Source organism: Sus scrofa, chromosome 5, assembly GCF_000003025.6.
Source record: "Sus scrofa isolate TJ Tabasco breed Duroc chromosome 5, Sscrofa11.1, whole genome shotgun sequence".
NCBI classification, from domain to species: Eukaryota; Metazoa; Chordata; class Mammalia; order Artiodactyla; family Suidae; genus Sus; species Sus scrofa.
In genome coordinates this window covers 38,697,981-38,720,136 of record NC_010447.5, presented here as the reverse complement: position 1 = coordinate 38,720,136, position 22,156 = coordinate 38,697,981, and the positions used below count along the sequence as shown (strand labels likewise).

Here is a 22,156-nt window from a genome sequence, read left to right as displayed (position 1 = left end):
CCAATGAAAGAAATATAAGATACCTATGGGATAATATAAGGCAGACCAATCTAGGCATAATAGGAATTCCAGAAGGAGAAGAAAAAGATAAGGGGATTGAAAATATATTTGAAGACATTATCATTGGAAACTTCCCAAATCTAAAGGATACTGATTTCAAGATACAGGAAGCACAGAGAGCCCCAAACAAGTTGAACCCAAATAGACCTACACCAAGATACATTATAATAAAAATGGCAAAAATTGATAAAGAGAAGATCCTAAAGGCAGCAAGAGAAAAGCAAAGTGTCAATTATAAGGGGACCTCCATAAGGCTATCAGCTGATTTCTCTACAGAAACTCTACAGGCCAGAAGGGAATGGCAAGAGATATTTAAAGAGATGAAAGGGAAAAATATGCAACCTAGAATACTCTATCCAGGAAGAATATCATTTAAAATAGAAGGGGAAATAAAAATTTTTTCCAACAAACAAAAGCTAAAATAATACAGCAATGTAAAACCCATTCTAAAAGAAATATTGGAAGGGCTTCTATAAATAAAAAAAAAAAAGAGAGATGAAGAAGTAAGATGGAGGAAACCACAATCAGAGAGCAATCACTCAAATAAGCCAGCATACAGATCTAATCATGAAGATGTTTAAAAAAAATTAAAAAGAAAAAAGGAGACATCAAAATCATAAAATGTGGGCAAGGGAAGTAAGGAAATAATTAGACACTTTTTTTTAAATTTTCTTTTTTTAACATTTTATTATGGTAATGAAGTGTGTGAACCTGAAGGACTACCAGGCAACAACACGCAATTATAGGAAAGGGTTGACATACTTAAAAAACAGGGCAAGCACAAATGAAAACCAAATATTACATTCCCAAAAAATGAAAAGAAAAATACTGAAGCAGAAAATAATTGGCAACCGTCCAACCAAAAACAGAAAGGAAGAATGGAGAATCATAGAGTCAACTGGAAAACGAGGTTTAAAATGGCAATAAATAAACATCTATCAATTATCACCTTAAATTTCAATGGACTGAATGCTCTGATCAAAAGACACAGAGTAGCCAATTGGATAAAAAGGCAAAAACCTTCAATCTGCTGCCTATAAGAAACTCACCTTAGGACAAAGGACACATATAGATTGATAGTGAAGGGGTAGGAAAAAAATATTTCATGCCAATAGACATGACAGGAAAGCAGGAGTTGCAATATTCATATCAGATGAAATAGTCTTTAAAACAAAAGCCATAAAGAAAGACAAAGAAAGGAGTTCCCGTCGTGGCGCAGCGGTTAACGAATCCGACTAGGAACCATGAGGTTGCGGGTTCGATCCCTGCCCCTGCTCAGTGGGTTAACGATCCGGCGTTGCCGTGAGCTGTGGTGTAGGTTGCAGACGCGGCTCGGATCCCGCGTTGCTGTGGCTCCGGCGTAGGCCAGCGGCTACAGCTCCGATTAGACCCCTAGCCTGGGAACGTCCATATGCCAAGGAAGTGGCCCAAGAAAAATAGCAAAAAGACAAAAAAAAAAAAAAAAAAAAAAAAAAAAAAAGAAAGACAAAGAAGGACACTATTGAATGATTAAGGGATCCATTGAAGAAGAGGATATTACTATCATCAACATATCTGCCCCAAATACAGGAGCACCCAGATACATACCACAAATATTAACAGACATAAAGGGAGAAATTGATGGGAATACAATCATAGTAGGAGACTTTAACACCCCACTCACGTCAGTGGACAGATCCTCTAGACAGAAAACCAATAAAGCAACAGAGATCCTAAAGGAAACAATAGAAAAGTTAGCCCTAATTGACATCTTCAGGACACTAGATCCAAAAAAATCAGAATACACCTTCTTCTCAAGTGTGCATGGAACATTCTCAAGAATTGATCACATACTGGGGCACAAAGCTAACCTCAACAAGCTTAGAAGCATAAAAATTATTTCAAGAATCTTCTCTGACCACAATGCCATGAAACTAGAAATCAACCACAGGAAAAGAAATGAGAAAAAACCTACAACATGGAGACCAAACAACATGCTACTAAAAAACCAATGGGTCAATGAGGAAATCAAGAAGAAAATTAAAAAATACCTCGAGACAAATTATGATGAAGAAACAACCTCTCAAAATCTATGGGACCACAAAAGCAGTGCTCAGAGGGAAACTCATAGCGGCACAGGCCTTCCTCAAAAATGAAGAAAAATATCAAGTTGAAAACCAAACCCACCCCCTAAATGAATTAGATAAAGAACAAAAAAACCCTAATGTCAGGAGAAGGAAGGAAATTATAAAGATCAAAGAGGAAATCAATAAAATAGAGATTCAAAAAACAATAGAGAATATTAATAAAACCAAGAGCTGGTTCTTTGAAAAGGTAAGCAAAATTGACAAACCCCTGGCTAGACTCACTAAGAAGAGAGAGAGAACCCAAATAAACAAAATTAGAAATGAAAAAGGAGAATTCACAATGCATACGGATACTGCAGAAATATAAAAAAAACATAAGAGAATACCATGAACAACTATGTGCCTACAAATTTGACAATCTGGAAGAAATGGATGACTTTCTAGAATCTTACAGCTTGCCAAAACTGAATCAAGAAGAAACAGACCAACTGAACAGACCGATCACTAGAAATGAAACTCAATACATCATAAAAACACTCCCTACAAATAAAAGTCCAGGACCAGATGGCTTTACAGGCGAATTCTACCAAACATACAAAGGGGATCTGGTGCCCATCCTCCTTAAACCAAAGGTTTAGGAAGAAGGTCCACTCCCAAAGACATTCTACGAGGCCACCATCACCCTAATTCCAAAACCAGACAAAGACACCACCAAAAAAGGAAACTATTGGCCAATATCTTTGATGAATATAGATGCAAAAATTATCAACAAAATTCTAGCCAATCGAATCCAACAACATATCAAAAAGATCACACAACTTGACCAGGTAGGGTTCATCCTAGGTTCATAAGGATTGTTCAACATACACAAATCAATCAACGTCATACACCACATTAAAAAAGGAAAGTCAAAAATCATATGATCATCTTAATAGATGCACAAAAAGCATTTGACAAAGTCCAACATTGATTTATGATAAAACTCTTGCCAAAGTGGGTATAGAGGGAACATTCCTGAACATAATCAAAGCCATTTATAACAAACTCACAGCAACTATAATAATGGGGAAAAATTGAAAGCTTTCCCACTAAAATCTGGAACAAGACAGGGATGCCCACTCTCACCACTGTTATTCGACATAGTTTTGGAAGTCCTAGCCACAGCAATCAGACAAACAAGAGAAATAAAAGGCATCCAAATAGGAAGAGAAGAGGTAAAACTGTCACTGTATGGAGATGACATGATACTATACATAGAAAACTCTAAGGACTCAACCCAAGAACTACCTGAACTGATTAATAAATTCAGCAAAGTAGCAGAATATAAGATTAACATTAAGAAGTCAGTTGCATTTCTGTATACCAGCAATGAAATATTAGAAAAGGAATACAAAAATACAATACCTTTTAAAATTGCACCCCCAAAAATCAAATACCTGGGAATACACCTGACCAAGGAGGTAAAGGACTTATATGCTGAGAAGTATAAAACTTAAAGAAATTAAAGAAGATGTAAAGAAATGGAAAGATATTCCATGTTCCTGGATTGGAAAAATCAATACTGTAAAAATGGCCATACTCCCCAAAGCAATCTACAGATTCAAGGCAATCCCTATCAAATGACCCATGACATTTTTCACAGAACTAGAACACACAATCCCACAATTTATATGGAACAACAAAAGACCCAGAATTGCCAAAGCAATCCTGAGGAACAAAAACCAAGCAGGGGGCATAACTCTCCCAGACTTCAAGCAATATTACAAAGCCACAGTCATCAAAACAGTGTGGTACTGGTATCAAAACAGACAGATGGACCAATGGAACAGAATAGAGAACCCAGAAATAAACCCTGACACCTATGGTCAATTAATCTTTGACAAGGGAGGCAAGAACATAAAATGGGAAAAAGAAATTCTATTCAGCAAGCATTGCTGGGAAACCTGGACAGCTGCATGCAAAGCAATGAAACTAGAACACACCCTCACACCATGCACAAAAATAAACTCAAAATGGCTGAAAGGCTTAAACATAAGACAAGACACCATCAAACTCCCAGAAGAGAACATCGGCAAACACTCTCTGACATCAACATCATGAATATTTTCTCAGGCCAGTCTCCCAAAGCAACAGAAATAAGAGCAAACATAAACCAATGGGACCTAATCAAACTGAAAATCTTTTGCACAGCAAAGGAAACCAAAAAGAAAACAAAAAGACAACTTACAGAATGGGAGAAAATAGTTTCAAATGATCTATTTGAATGGACAAGGGCTTCATCTCTAGAATATGTAAGCAACTTATACAACCCAACAGCAAAAAAATCAATCAATCAATGGAAAAATGGGCAAAAGACCTGAATAGACATTTCTCCAAGGAAGATATACAGATGGCCAACAAGCACATGAAAAAATGCTCAACATCGCTGATTATAAGAGAAATGCAAATCAAAAATACCATGAGATACCACCTCCCACCAGTCAGAATGGCCATCATTAAGAAGTCCACAAATAACAAGGGCTGGAGGGGTTGTGGAGAAAAGGGAACCCTCCTGCACTGTTGGTGGGAATGTAAACTGGTACAGCCACTATGGAGAACAGTTTGGAGATACCTTAGAAATCTATACATAGACCTTCCATATGACCCCGCAATCCCACTCTTGCACATATATACGGACAAAACTTTCCTTAAAAAAGACACATGCACCAGATGTTCATTGCAGCACTAGTCACAATAGCCAAGACATGGAAACAACCCAAATATCCATCGACAGACAACTGGTTTAGGAAGATGTGGTACATATACAGAATGGAATACTATTCAGCCATAAAAAAGAACAAAATGATGCCATTTGCAGCAACATGGATGGAACTAGAGACTCTCATACTGAGTGAAGTATGTCAGAAAGAGAAAGACAAATACCATATGATATCACTTATAATTGGAATCTAATATACAGCACAAACGAATCTTTCCACAGAAAAGAAAATCATAGACTTGGAGAACAGACTTGTGGCTGCCTGGGAGGAGAGGTAGTGAGTGGGAGGCATCGGGAGCTTGGGGTTATGGGACGCAAACTATTGCTCTTGGAATGGATTTACCATAAGATCCTGCTGTGTAGCATTGAGAACTGTGTCTAGATACTTACATCATAACACAACAATGGGAGGAAAAACTATGTATACATGTATGTGTAACTTGGTCCCCATGCTGTACAGTGCAAAATAAATAAATTTTCAAATATATACTAATCAAAAGGTTTACACCTAAAGTATGTAAAGAACTCTCAAAACCCAAAATAAACAATCCAGTTTAAAAAAGGGAAAAGGATTTGAACAGACATTTCATCAGAGAGGACATGATGAAGGCAAATAGAACATGAAAAGATGTTCCAAATGGGTAACCATTAGGAAAATGCAAATTAAAACCAAGATGAGATACTACAATCCACCAATTAGAATGACTGAAATAAAAATACTGACAATACCAAATGCTCAAGAGAGAACAAATCAACTGGAATGCCCATACATTGCTAGTGGAAATGAGAAATGGTATAGCCATTTTCTGGAAACACATCTGTCATGTACCTACAATGTCTCACACACATTTACCATATGATCCAGTAATTTTACTTCTGGGTATTTACCCTAGAGAAATAAAAACTTAACCACACAAAAACCTGTACACAACACAAATGTTTGTAAGTACTTTGTTCACAATTGCCAAGAAATGGAAACAATCCAGATGTCCTTTAATGAGTGAATGGATCAACAAACTGTGGCACATCATGTAATGGAATATTACTCAGCAGAGAAAGAACTATTAACATATACAATAACTTGGATGAATCCCAAAGGATCATGTGAACAAAGGAAGGAAGCCAGTCTTCAAAGATTACAAACTATATGATTCCATTTATATGACATTCTCAAAAAGACAAACTAGAATGGTGAAGAACACCTTGGAGGTTGCCAGAATTAGAAATGGAAGGAAGGTGTGACTATTAAAGGATAACACAAGGGAGTAAGTTTTTGGCATGATGGAGCTATTCTGTATCTTAGTGGAATGGTGATATTTTGAATCTATTAATCTAAAAATTAATAGAACTTTGAATAAATAAAACATTTAAACAATAGTTTTATACTTTATGATATTACTTATTTTAAATGCCAATCTTCCGAGCTAGACTCTAAGTTCAAAGAGGATAGAAAGTACTTCTCTCTCCTTAGCATTTTATTTCCTGTGCATGGTGCAATGTCTGGCACACAGTTACCATTGAATAAATGTTTGTTGGTTAGCTAAATAAAAGGTTTTTATTTGTATTTTAATGCAGAATTAAGAGAAACTTTTAATGGAATCTACCAGTAAGATGCTATTTTTAAAGTGGAAATTTCTCAACCAAGCCTTTTAACAGTCATATTATTCTAGATATTTCTATTACTTCTCTTTCCACTCACTTTCAACCCATAGAAATCTGGCTGCTACCCTGCTATTCCTCTGAAACTTCTTTCAGGTTCCTAATGATGATTTTCATATTGCCAATTCAATGAATGGGTACACTAGGGTACCCTCTTCTCCTTCTCCTTATTTTTCCTCTAGGATTCTATTCTTGGTGTACTATTCTTCTTTCTTTGTACTTGGATGAGTTGTATCTGAGTGAGTCCTTCCTTTTCACATTTTTAGTCTAAACTATATATTAATGATTATGAAACACAGCCCTGATCTGTACCTTAAGTTTATTGGTCTTACCTGCTCAAATGTTAAATAGGTATTTAAAGTTAATAGTGACCAAAACTGAACCCATCATCTATTTTCCATAGCTTCCTTTCTTCATATAATTCACATCTCAATAACTTGCTGCATTATCACCCAAACTGCAAAACTGACATTTATATTGGACTCTTCCTTTTTTTCGTTATTATGTCAATTAGTGCAGAACACTTGCTAATTTTGCTCCACAAATATTAATCAAAATCCTCTTCATCTTAATTTCTCTTACAAATACTCTAATATGAACCTCATCTCTCCCATGGACTATAACAAAAAACTTCAAACTGATTTACTTTCCTTAGATTCTGCTCTCTCTCTCTCTTTTTTTTTTTTTTTTGGAGAATTTTTAAAATATCAAAAAGAAATTTGAACGTACAAAAAAGTTGCAATGTAGTACAAATAACCTTTATTTTGAACCTTTTTTTTCTTTTTTTTTGACCATTTCTTGGGCTGCTTCCACGGCATATGGAGGTTCCCAGGCTAGGGGTCAAATTGGAGCTGTAGCCACCGGCCTACGCCGGAGCCACAGCAATGCAGGATCTGAGCCGCATCTGTAACCTACACCACAGCTCACGGCAACGCTGGATCCTTAACCCACTGAGCAAGGCCAGGGATCAAACCCGCAACCTCATGGTTTCTAGCTGAATTCGTTAACCACTGAGCCACGAAGGGAACTCCGTATTTTGAGCCATTTTAATGCAAGTTGCCAATCTGATACCTTATTATCCCAGGGTACTTAGTATTTTCCATAAACAAGGGCAATCTTTTACATAACCATAGTACAACCATCAAAATTAGGACAAGTAACATTGCTACTACCATCTAATCTTTAACTCTCAGTTTTTGCCAATTGTGCTAAATAGTGTCCTTTATAGCAAAAGAACTATGTTTAGAATCATGCATTACATTTTGTTTTCATATCTCTATTTTCATCAGTCTGGGACAGTTCTTCATTCTTTATTTGACATTCAGGATCTTGACAAAGACAACAAAGTCAGTTATTTTGTGGAAAAATCCTCAAATTTTTAAACAAATCTGTAATTTTGATTTAGTTGATGCTTCTTTGTGGTTGGATTAGGTTATGCATCTTTGGATGGAACAGTAGAGAAGTGATGCTCTGCTTTTCTCACTGCATTCTCTCAGGTCATTCAGGGTTTTGGTTTTAATATTTCCCACTACTGGTGATGTTCACTCTGATCATTTTATTAGGGTTTTGTCCCAGGTTGCTCTATTGTGAAGTTACTCTTTTCCCTTAGTAATTAAGTAATTACTTTGGAACTATACAAATATACTGTTCCTCATCAAACTTTTAATTCATTCATGTATTAAATTACATCAGTATGAATCATAACTTCCTGTTTTATCTACTGAGTTATAAATGACTACTATTATTACTTTGGCCCAGATTTTACCAGTAAGAGCTCTTCAAGATGGCTTCTCTGTCCTTGTGTGTCTTTTATGTTACATGTCCCCATTACTTTTTGAGCACTTCCTTGCTTGCAGGTATAAAAAGATGTTCTGTGTTTTTATTCCCAGGGTTTTTTTCCCTTTAGTGCAGACTAGAATTTAGAAACCAACATCTGGGGGCTAGTTGTGCTCACTGAACACTCTTCCAAGGCCATTTCAGAGCCAAGGAAAATATGTATGTATGTTAATATATACATATTTATTGAAAACTGTAAGTTCTAATAACTCTATTTCCAAATCATCAACACAAAATTCATGCTTGTTTTCTTCCTTTACATATTTGTACTCCATTCTCCCATGGTGAGAAAACTGGTTGCATTATCATTAACCTACTAATTTGATCAACTTCCCAGTATGCTTCTAATCTCCACTGCTTCTTCTCCCTCCCACTACATAGGTGCCCTCCACTTCCTGCTTGGGCTCTTGACACTCCACATCAGGGTGGTAAGGTTGCCAGTTTAGCAAATAAAAATACAGGATACCTAGTTATATTCAAATTTCAGAAAACAATAAATACTTTTTTAGTGTAAGTATAGCCATACAACATTTGGGATATGCTTACACTAAAAATATTTTTTTTGTTTTCCTGAAATTCAAATTTAACCCTGCACTTAATCTGGCAACCTACAGGCTGATTCTCCATCTAGGACACCCCCCCCCACCACCACGTTCAGACTCTGAAATCTAGCTTTGGGCCTCTCAAATGTGTGGATTCTCCTCTTACTGGGGCTCTGACTCCTCTCATGCCAAGAGTGACATTTATTTCCTACCACATTCCTCTAAGCATCATATACTTTAGGTAGAGTTATACTTTTGGATTACATGCTCTCATATTTGGAAAAACTAAAAGAAAAATTTAACAAAACATTTTCTACTTTTATCTTTGAATGTCTCGGAGGGAAAAAAACCCCTAAAATAAAGGGCTATTAAATGCTTGCTACTTTACTTCCTTTCTCTATGAATGTTTTGGAATATCATATCCTTTAGATGAATCATTCTTAAATAGGCTGCTATTTTAGAAATTAACCATGAAACTTTTTCAGGGTATAACTATTAACTCTCATTCCTTTGTTCAGATATTCTCATATGCCCTCAGGGGTAGAAATAGGGATATGAGATGGCAGAAAATGCTGTGCAGTTTAGAAAAATCTAAAGATGATACTATTTGATACCACTTTCAATAATATAACAATATCATTCTGATCAAAGAACAATATTAACATGATAATTAAAGACTAGAGTTCACCACATCATTTTCTTGTAATCCAATGCATTATGGATTTTTTTCATGTTTCAGTTATTTTCTTTATCTTACTGCAAAGAAAATCTGTGCATCTGTCATAGTCGTCACACTGAGAACACATTACTCCTTGTGTATAAGGCCTTCTCCATAGAGCTCCTCTACAAAAAAAGCAGAAAACATTGAGAAAACTATCAAATTTTATGTTATTTAAATAATACGGTTATCAATTTTAATTTATAAAGGTGATTTAGTTTAAAAAATGGATTCAAGGAAGTGCTTGAATCAGAGATGCAATCTTCCTCCTCATTTTTTCCTCCAGAAAATAGTCTCTTCTGAAACAAATTCCCATGATTTTTAAACAAAGTATTATAATTTAAATATGAGCAAGTTTTAAAGCTTCTTTCATTTTAGCACACAGCAAAATTTTCCTTTAAAAATGGATGTTATAGAATGTTTTATAATTAATTGCTTTCTGGTTGGCACAAATGTATAAAAAGTTACATAGAGATGATAGTTTTCCGAAAAACTTGCAAAATCCTGAAATGCCTATTGTCTCAAAGACTCAGCTGCATGGATTATCCTGAGGTCTACATGAAAATTACATAAACATATAAAAGAGCAAGAAAATGTATATGGGATTTTACAAAGTTGACTTAATCCATTTCAGAGCACAGAGGAAAAGTGAAAAAAAAAAAAATCATTATATCACCTTTCCAAAGCTAAGCTAGTAAAAGAGGTCCCAAAATAGATACAAATTGAGATGCTTATTTTAAATATCTAGAATAAGAAAGATAGAGAACATAGAGAAAAGACATTTTTTTGAGTGAGGAGAGGGACATTAATTGTGGTTATTTAAATAAGGTTGCTTATTTACTGAGTATATAGCAGCCAGCTATAAAAACAAACATTAGACATTTAACTCCATGGTTAGGCCACTCTGGGCTATCTAGAAGAATAGTCAAAACCTTAGAAATACATATTTAAAAACATGAATATCAAATTTCTGCATATCTTATCACAAGTTTTTCATGATACCCACCCAACAAGGTATCTGATATTCTTGAATGGCAAGCTTTCAAGTCCATCAAGAATATGCAAAGATATATTATTTGCGGATCATATATCATTCTCTTATTGCACAAATGAATTTTGTTTAGCTCGCAGCCAGAATACTAGCCATCAAAAAAGTCAAGAATTCATCCAATCACCTTTACTTTTACCCCAGTCCACTTTTACTGCCCTAACCCTTTATCACTGAAACAGATACCTGTAACACAAAAGCAGAGCTTATCCTGTCCTAAGGCCCCCGGGTTGGAGGATCTCTGTTGTACCTCTGCAAAAAGCTACTCACTGCAAAGACTGCCTTTAAACCTGGAGCACAGGCCAATCACCCTGTGACAATAATGTTAATTTGCAGGGCAAATTAACTTAAAGGCAAATAAATAAACAAATAAGTTCATCAATTAATCAAAATAAATAAATCACACCATGCTAGAATAAAAATGGGCTCTTTTTTACAAAGATATGAATTTTATATAACTATTTATATTAGGTAGTCAGAAAGGCAAAGCTAATACTCTCTCTTGTTAACCTTCCTCTTGTTCTGAATTTCTAAAAAGTTTAACCCCAAAGCAACTTGAACCTGAATCTATAGTACAATTCACAACTGCAACTAGAATTACTAGGCTGGATAAGGAGGAACTAGCAAAAGTCCATTGAAATTTCATAGCTACCCTGGCAGTAGCTGAAGAAATAGATGATATTCTTTGTCTTTAGGCATTTGCTTTTTCCAAGAAGCTGCCCAGTGGTTGGCTGAGACTAAGTCAAGACTCTGAACACTGTCCTCTGGAACTTTTCTTAGACTCATATCTGGCCATATCTTTAGTATAGTGCCACCTACAGGACATGTGTCCAGACCCTAGATAAGAACAGGTTGCTTGGGTGGCCTAATGGAGGCCTAACAGATAAACTATTCCCATGCCCAACCCAAAGTCCATTAGAAGACTATTATTCAAATTTTATAACAGATCTACACTGTTCCAGAATTAGAACATAATTCTAGTGGTTATGGGAAACTTCACTGCCTGCCACTTTGTCCATAAAGGAGGTAATCCAGCCCCATGGATTGACAGTCTACCAATTACAGTTTCCAAGTAGGTTCTTCTCTTCAAAGTTCTTCATGTGCAGACTTACATTGTCTGTATATTGTCCACAGAACAAGAAAAATGGCCAGAGTACACCAAACAAGTGTTGATTTTTCCTTATTATATAAGTGGAATAACTAGGCCACCTACACTCCCTTCACTTTTACTAATACAAGTATCATTGAGAAATACCACCATGCCCGTTGCTGCTTCATATCTGGACATTTATAGGTTTCCCAAGTAGACCTAAAGAATCTATCCCAATAAGCTGGAGAAAAATACAATGCAAGCAGCAACAAAAATTATCTTTTAGAGAGTCTATCTGGCTCTCCTTTTGGTTCATAAAATACATTTGTCTTTGCCACAAACTCCATGACTACTTCCTAGACCTACTCAAGGTCAAGGAAGGTATGGATACTGTTGTTTTCTACCTCAAACTATCCCTATATGTGCAAAGCTGCTTCACTTTATACCACTTTCTGTGAAAATCAGTTGGTCACACCTCCCTCCCTCACTTTCAAATCTTGCACCTAAAGGACTAGGGACCACAGTTAAAACCAATAAAGACCCTTTTGAGGCCGATATTATTTAGCTGCACCATCACTAATCTTCCCCAAGATACCTTCTTCCTTCTGATCATGCCTCCTTATTCACTTTGGTATCTGGCTCACCATTTTCCTTTTTAGTCAAAATTGAGTCATTGTCTACAAATCTGGGACCTAGATGATTATAATATGCTTATGGATAATTCATCTAATAACTTGGTCTCCATGTTATTGGATGTCTCACCATCACAAAACTTCCTAATGCTCCATAATGGTCACTTTTGTAGCCACATTCTGGATCTCACTATCTCCTAAAATGTCTCTACTTCTGAACTCACAAAATCATACATTCCACTCCTTGACTGAAACCTCCTGTACTTCCAGGTTGCTAATTCATTTACTGCTGTCATACACGTCATTAATTTCACTGGTTCCACAAGACTACTTTCTCTCCTAGTTTTTCTCTATCTATTATGTTTTCTCATCTTGATCTGGCTTGGGTCCATTGCTTTGCATATTCTCTAGTTGAAACCCTGAAACTCTCTTGCACTATTTTCCTTTACATCCACGGGACAAAACCTCAGTGCTGGAAAAGAAGTAGGGAATCTTACTGTCTGCATTGCTCCATGCCTGCTTCAGGGATGCTGGGTGCTGCTGGAGGAAAATCATTAAACTGTATAGAGAATATATCTATCATTCTTGGTTCAGCTTCCTCTCTTATATTTTCCATAATAACTATTTCAAATCTTCTCAGTCCTCAAAATTCCAACTTCACCATCTCCCTCTTTATTCTCAGGACCTGGTATACTCTACTTCACAGAGAAACATAACAGTCCTTAGATTGGAACTTGAGAAGTTTTCTGTCACTAAATATGACAAATATACCTACCCCCTCTTTCCCTCCTTTTTAATACAACTGAAGAAGAGCGCCTCATTCTTTCTAAGGTTAATCTCTTTTAAACCCTTCTGTATTCTCAGGGACTTATATCTTTACATATACTCTGCTTATCTTCTTTATAAAGAACTACTTTTATTCTGTATTAGATCCTTCATGTTAATATTTAAATATTTTCACATCTGTCCTATTTTAAAAACAAAATAAATTAAAACAACAGCTTCTTTCCATGGTCATGTGCTCTTAGAGGAGGCCCATGTGCTGCAACCCTGGTGCCAGCCAGAATGGCATGATCCTAAAGCCCCATTTCCACAAGGAGTGGCAGCGGCAGGTGGCCAAATGGTTCAACCACCTGGTGTATAAGATCCAAAGGCACAAGGCCCAGCAGGCCAAGGCATGCCGCATAGCCCCATGGCCCAGAGGCCAGTCTCCAGCCCGCTGCTGCCGGTGGTGAGATGCCCCATGGTGAGGCACCACGTGAAGGTGTGCTCCGGCAGGGGCTTCAGCCTGGAGGTGCTGAAGGTGGTTGGCATTCATAAGAAAGTGGCCCAGACCATTCAGATCTCAGTGGATCCCAGGAGGTCGAACAAGTGCATGGAACCCCTGCAGGCCTATGTGCAGCAACTCAAGGAGTACCTCTCTAAGCTCATTCTCTTCCCCAGGAAGTCCTCCGCCCCAAAGAGATGCTGAAGAGCTCAAAAGCGGCCATCCAACTGACCAGACCAGTCATGCCCATAGGGAATGTCTACAAGAGAGAGAAAGCAAGAGTCATCACGAAGGGGAAGAACTTCAAGGCCTTTGCGAGTCTCTGCATGGCCCATGCCAATCAATGCCTGACTCTTTGGCATCTGGGCAAAAAGGGCCAAGGAAGCTGCAGAACACACATTGAAAAGAAAAAATAAAGTGCTGTTGGCATCTTGTGACTGAAAACAAAAACAAAGCAACAACAACAAAACAGTCCTCGATTCATTCCAACCTGGTTATCAGTTTCCTCTACTCCACAGAAATGGCTTTTTCTTGATCAATGAACTTCTCTTCAAATCTGCTATTTTTAGGTCCTGATTTTGCTTGACCTCTTAGAATGTGACATTTTGGAAATTTTCTTCCTTTGAAACTACTCTTTCCCCCATGCCTTCATTGAAACCATACTCCACTGCTTTTTTCTTCTACCTGTCTAGCCACTCTTCTTAGGTCACCTCTCCCACTTTATCTTCCACTAACTGGTCTTTAATGTTAGCAGGCATTCCACAGGTCCTCTTCTCTTCTCATTCCATATTCCCTTGCTAAGCAGTCTAATCAATTCCTATGATTGAAATTACCCTATGTACTCTAAATATTTGTTCTATGTCATTGGTAACTCATGAGTTTTTGAGCTACATAACCACCTGCTTACTAAACATTCTAAAGTGAGTGTTACACAGCCAACTCAAATTCATTATGTTCAAAATGGAACTCACAATCTTCCCTCACTAAAAGTTTAGTGTTCCCCTTTGCATTTAATGCCAATACCATTCATGCCTGATCATAAATTTGAGAACCTTCCTTGACTATTTCCCCTCTCATTACTTAATGACCTACAAAACCTATTATTTACCTTCTGAGAATGTCTTAAATACTTCTCCAATCTCAACCCAGACATCCCTTGTTGATGTAGAAGAAATATATATATACTACAATACACACACACACACACACACACACACACACACGTATATATATTGTAAGTAGGAGGAAGCAGAAAAGGGCACTTTTAAAGGGGAAAAATGTCTCCATCCTCCACTTTCCATCTGTCTCCCCAGAGATAACTTCTGTTAATAGCTTCTTAGGATTCCTTCCAGAAAAGAGTTTTGCACAAAAATTCTCATGACTTATATACTTGTGATAAAGAGGCTAGCTATCAATCCAAATACCTCTTGAAATATTACAGAAGTATTTCATCTTGGCACATTAATGTCTAGTCTCAGTACATTTCCCAACCTCCCTTGCAACTTACACATGGCCATGAGATTAACTTTACATTAAAAAAAATTATATATATATATATATATATATCTCCAATGGGATGGCAGTAGCAGTGATGTGCACCACTTTCCATCTGGTACTCATGCTGCCAACATGTCTCCTTTTCCTTATTATGAGCTTGAGCTAGCTGATGTCTGTGACCTGGATTTGATCATACAGACAAGGACAATGCCCCAGGAGATGGTGAAGAAACAAAATGGTGGAGTTCCCTCATCACTCAGCAGGTTAAGGATCCAGCATTTTCACTGCTGTTACAGCTATGGCACAGGTACCGTCCTTAGCTCAGAAACTTCCACAAGCTGCAGGTGTGGAAAACCAAAGGAAAGCAAAGCAAACAAAAGAGCAACCTGGGTCTTTGAATGACTAATGGAGCAGAGCTACCCACTAAACTAAAATTTCCCACTTTTATCTTATTGAGTCACTGTATTTTCTGGTAATGGTAGCTGTTAAAACAAAAAGATCTAATCTCACTTATTATTGTTCTTCATTTTACTTTTTTATCTAATGAGACCTTTCCATATTGATACATAAAGATACCCATTTTTTCAATGGTTACACAATAATGTACAGGAAATTAATTGCTTAATCCCAATGGAGTCATTGTTTTTTTAATTCCAGTTTCATGCTATTAAAACATGCTATAATATATATCCTTGTATGTATATCTTGGCCAACTTTCATGAGGATAATAATAAGATAAAATCCTAATAAGGAGGTTATAAGAGAAAAAGGTAAGTATATTTTAAATTTTGTTATACTTTCAGGTCCAGAAAGACTTTACAAATTTATTGTCTCATCACAAGTGCAAGCTCTTCTGTATTCTTAAATGGTCATTTATTTTTGTTTTTACCTGAATTACTTCAATTATGAGTGAAACTGAATGTCTTTTTGCATGATTAATAACCATTTTCTTTTCTTTCCAGTAAATGATCTCTTCATATTTCTGCATACTTTCTCTTGGGTTGTTTCTTTTTTTTCCAATTTGTATGAATTCTTTGTAAATTAAGGGACTACCTCTGCCATATATTCCACAAATACATTTTCTCAGTATATTATTTTTTCTTTGGCTATATCTACAGTATCTCTTTAGCCATTAATTAGTCTTAAATTTTTATAAAATCGAATACACATTTTTTGTATTTTTAAGTTCTGTTTGGTAAGGCCCCAGACTGTTCATAACATCTCTATGTTTTGGCTATGCCCAACTGCAGCTCTGTCTTCTTAGCACTGTGTAGCTTCTGAAATCTCTATTCAGGGCTTCAATCTGCAAATAACTGTTATTATTTAGTCCTTCCAAAATCTTGCTTTGAGGTGGTGCAGTTTAGGAGTTGGCCAAAAACTTGCAGAGAATTTTCACACAGAGTTTGGGGTGGATGGGGTCCTTCTTTGCAGCCCCCACCTCTTTGGGATCTTGTCCTAAATCCTAGACACCTTAACATCAATCAATACTGATATCTCCTCTGCCCATCTCTGCTTGGATTCTGTTTTTCTGGCTATGGTCTCTAGAACACTCAGATAAAACCAAAGCAAATATTAGGTTTCCATTGAGTTCTTTCCTATGTGCAAGGATCATAGCCTTGCACTGGTTGTTTTCTAATGCCTAAAAATAGTTATTTTATGTTTTGTCCAGTCTTTAGAGTTATTTTAAGCAGGAAGGCTAATTTTTACAGCAGCTTACATAATGTGGAGAAGCAAAGCGGATCAAATATTTAAAAGTTAAAAACAACAATTGCTAAAAGAAAATGTAAGATAGTAACATTTTGGGGAAAGCTTGTGTCTAAGTATGACACAAAGCTCAAACCCATGAAAAATGTATGATGCTTTTTTTTTTTTATACCATATAACAAAGTAATTCTATTTGGCAAAAATAAAATGCATTATGGATAACATCGAACTGAGAAAACATTTGTAAATTACACTGCATGAAAGAGCTAATTTTTCTTGTTACATAAATCACTCCTATAAGTGAAAAAAAAGTCCAACAACTTAAGAGAGAAACAGTTTATACAGAGGAACAGTCAGGTCTCAGCATATGAAATCCAAATTTTCTGAAATATACAAAAATATGCTTAAACTCATGAAAAATAGAATATGAAAATTAAATATATACTTAACTCATGGTAGTAAACAGCAAAATATTTGAAAATATATTCTCAAAGGAGTTGAAAAACCTTTCTTACATGTTTAAAAAAATTGTTACAGGAAAACAAGTGACTATGATGAATACATATTGAGTAATACCTATGCAAATTAAAAGTACACATGCTCCTTGGCTTAGTGTTTCTATATACTATGTATTTATATTACAGCCACTAACTCATGTGAGAATTGCATGTCTAACTGGATAATTACTGACTGAAATAAAATTAATAATATATCTGAAACATCCATCAGGAGAGTATTTCAAATTAATTTTTATATATCCATTTAAAAAAACACTGTGAAAGCCTTAAAAAGAATTTGGGGAGTTCCCGTCGTGGCGCAGTGGTTAACGAATCCGACTAGGAACTATGAGGTTGCGGGTTCGATCCCTGCCCTTGCTCAGTGGGTCAAGGTTCCGGCGTTGCCGTGAGCTGTGGTGTAGGTCGCAGACGCAGCTCGGATCCTGCGTTGCTATGGCTCTGGCGTAGGCTGGCGGCTACAGCTCTGTTCAACCCCTAGCCCGGGAACCTCCATATGCCGTGGGAGCGGCCCAAGAAAAGGCAAAAAGACAAAAAAAAAAAAAAAAAAAAAAAAAAAAAGAATTTGGAAACTATTCATGTACTCATATGGAAAGAATTCTAATGCATATAATTTTTTTTTTTTTTTTTTTTTTTGGCTGTGCCTATGGCATGCAGGGAAGTTCCCAGGCCAGGGATGGAAGTTGCATCACAGTCATGACCCAAGCCACAGCAGTGCCAATGCTGGATCCTTAACTGTTAGGCCACATGGGAACTCCAGTTCATATCATTAAGTAAAAAAAATTAAAGACCACCGCAGTAAATGTAGTATGCTCCTGTTTCAATTACGGAAATGTACACAGGAGTGCACATACATGCACGCACACACATACACACACACATACACACACAAAGATATACATTTCCATATGCAGAGAACACATCTTTTAGGATAAAATTTTGAGGAGGGTAACTGAAAGACAAGGATGGGAACATTATCTTCTCCTTGGATAGAATTTTCCATCACAAACATGTATCAAATACTGAACATGATTTATTAAATGACCTTAAATTACAATCCATAGAAGCCAATAAGAAAGAGACTATGTCACTCAAGATCCTAAGGTCTAGTAAAAATTGTAATCAGAGGAAAACATATAACTTAAAACATCTTCAATATTAAGTAGGATTAAAGATAAACTGAATGTTGTATATCCTATTAAAAACAGCAACACAACAATAGCTTCTCCCCCCCAAAAAAAAATACTTGGAAGATTAAATGTCTCAAAATAATGAAAGAGAAATAAAGAATGAATGAGAAAGGATAAATAAATCCAAAAATCTTTTCTTTTGAAAGACCAATAAAATAGATTAAACCCCTCATGAGCAAAGAAGGAAGAAAAATATTCACTATTAAGAATATCTCTACATTTTCTCTCATTATAGTTATCTTTTCTTTTTCCAGATAGAAGTTTCTCTTTCAATTCTTACCCCATTCCTCATATGTTCTAATATATTCTATCACTCCCTATTTTCTTTTTCTGTTTTTGTCTTTTTAGGGCCAAACCTGCAGCATATTGAAGATTCCAGGCTAGGGGTCAAATCGGAGCTACAGCTGCCAGCCACAGCCACAGCAACATGGGTTCTGAGCCACACCAGTGACCTACATCATAGTTCACAGCGACTCTGAATCCTTAACCCACTGAGCAAGGCCAGGGATCAAACCTGCATCCTCATGGATACCAGTAGGGTTCATTTCTGCTTAACCACAATGGGAATTCTTAACACTCTCTATTTATGATGACTTTCTTTAGCTTATAAAGATGCATTAGAAATCAGTTATATTTTTTAAAAAAACCTTCACTAAACTCTACACACTTACCACATTTCTTTTTCTTTGTTACCAGATATCTATATAGAATATTCTAAATTGGCATAACTATTTTTCAAACTGTAAGTCATGAGCCATTAATAGGTCATTAAATCAAATTTAGTGCTTCATAATCAATGTTTTAAAATGTGAGACAGACTAGAAATCTGCACTTAACTGAATGAAACACCATTTCATGTTTTTATTTCATCATTCACAGTAAGGATACACATTGTTTTGAAATCTCTTTCAGTAATGTACTTTGTTTCATAATTCTAATATGTATATATTTTCACATTTTGGTATTTCTGAAATTGAGATCTATCTTAACATTGATGGAATCTTAAAATCGCAGGTGGCCAGGCAGAGAGGTGATAGGGTTATCACTGCACATCATGATCTTGTCAGAACTCTTTTTTTCAGGTTTTTATTTTTTCTACTATGTTGAGTTACATTGTTCTGTCAATTTCTGCTATATAGCAAAGTGACACGGTCATACATATATATACATATACACACACAGACACACACACATTCTTTTTCTTACATTATCCTCCATCATGTTCCATCACAGGTGACTAGATACAGTTCCCTGTGCTATATAGCAGGATCTCATTGCTTATCCATTCCAATGCAATAGTTTGCATCTACTAACCCCAAATTCCCAGCATAACTTTTCATATTGTCATCATTCCAAATAGGTTATATGCATAGTTTGCATTTTATGTTATTTAAATTGCTATTCGAAATGTCTAAAATGATCATAATATATGATTGAATCATAAATTATTATGCATGCATAAAAGTGTGAAAAAAGAGCAAACTCATGTATAATAAAAAGAGACTGATGAGAAAATAAGTCCACAAATAAACCCACACACCTATGGTAAATTGATCTATGACAAAGGAGGCAAGAATATACAATGGAGAAAAGACAGTCTGTTCAATAAATGATGCTGGGAAAATTGGACAGCTACATGTAAAATAATGAAATTAGAACACTCTCTAATACCACAAAAAATAAACTCAAAATGGATTAAAGACTTAAATGTAAGGCCAGATACTATAAACCTCTTAGAGAACACTCTTTGACATAAATTGCAGCAATGTCTTTTTGGATCCACTTTCTAGAGTAGTGAAAATAAAAACAAAAATAAAAAAATGGGATCTAATTAAACTTAAAATCTTTTACATAGCAAAGGTAACCACAAACAAAATGAAAGCAACCTACAGAATGGAGGAAAATATTTGCAAAAGAGCGACTGACAAAAGATTAATCTCTAAAATATACAAACAGCTTATGCAGCTTGATATAAAAAAAAATTAAAAAAAGGGCAGATGTCTAAATTGACATTTCTCCAAAGAAGACAGACAGATGGCCAAAAAGCACATGAAAAGATGTTCAGCATTACTAATTATTAGAGAACTGCAAATCAAAACCACAATGAGGTTTCACCTCACACCAGTCAGTATGGCTATCATCAAAAAAATCTACAAACAATAAATGCTGGAGATGGTGTGGAGAAAAGGGAACCCTCCTACACTGATGGTGGGAATGTTATTAGCACAATTACTATGGAGAGCAGTATAGAGGTTCATTAAAAAACTAAAATAAAACTATCATTTGTTTAAAGTTCCCGTCGTGGCTCAGTGACTAACATCCATGAGGATGCAGGTTTGATCCCTGGCTTCACTCAGTGGATTAAGGATCCGGTGTTGCCGTGAGTTACGGTGTAGGCTGCAGACTCGGCTCGGATCTGATGTTGCTGTGGCTGTGCACAGGCCAGTGGCTACAGCTCCAATTGGACCCCTAGCATGGGAACCTCCATATGCTATGGGTGCAGCCCTAAAAAGACAAAAAAAAAGAAGAAAGAAAAAAACATTGTATGATCCAGCAATCCCACTGCTGGGCATATATCTGGAGAAGATCATAATTCAAAAAGATACATGCACTATTTCAGTAATGTTCATTGCAGCATTATTTATAATGCCCTTAATGGAAGCAACCTTAATGTCCATCATGGAAACAAACTTAATGTCTATCAACAGAGGAATGAATAAAGAAGATGTGGTACATATATACAATGGACTATTACTCATCCATAAAAAAGAATGAAATAATGCCATTTGCAGCAACTTGGATGGACCTAGAAATTATCATACTGAGTAAGTCAGACAGAGAAAGAAGTAAATCAGACAGAGAAAGGCAAATATCATATTATAGCACTTATATGTGGAAGCTAGTTAAAAATGATAGAAATGAATTTATTTTCAAAACAGAAAGAGACTCACAGAAACAAACTTATGGTTACCGAAGGGGAAACATGGGGGGAAGGGATAAATTAGGAGTTTGGGACTAACATACACACACTACTATATACAAAATAGGTAATCAACAAGGACCCACTACAGCACAGGGAACTCTACTCAATATTCTGTAATAACCTATATGGAAAAGAATTTGAAAAGGATTGGATATATGTATGTGTATAACTCAATTACCATTTAAAATACAGATATTGTGTTTATTTGGTTAACATTGTATGGGTGTAGGTTTTTTTTAAAATTTCTTTTCCAACAGTCTACAAGTGTTTTCAGGATAGAAAACATGTAAAAATGTAGAATTCTATTGCACAGTTATTGTTTAAATGTACCTACGGCAAACTTACATTTAATTAAGTAAAATATCTTGTGGACACCTGCAGATGCAACAGGTCTAAAAATAAACAAATTGGAGTTCCTATTGTGGCACAATAGAAATGAATTTGACTAGTATCCATGAGGATGTGGGTTCAATCCCTGGCCTCGCTCAATGGGTTAATCCGGAGTTGCTGTGGGCTGTGGTGAAGGTTGCAGACGTGGCTTGGATCTTGCCTATTTAGCCCCTGGACTAGGACCCTCCATATGCTGCATGG

General features: G+C 36.1%; 1 protein-coding gene and 1 pseudogene across 1 annotated transcript in view; one reads left to right on the top strand and one right to left on the bottom strand.

The window, feature by feature from the left end:
• The window catches only part of GLIPR1L2 (GLI pathogenesis related 1 like 2), a 30,005-nt gene continuing 17,498 nt past the window's right edge, over positions 9,650-22,156 (bottom strand). Inside the window, exon 4 of the mRNA XM_021093123.1 lies at positions 9,650-9,764. Within this exon, the coding sequence (XP_020948782.1) occupies positions 9,650-9,764 (115 nt within the window). The remainder of the gene's footprint in view (positions 9,765-22,156) is intronic.
• Positions 13,447-14,117, top strand: LOC102164670 (annotated as a pseudogene).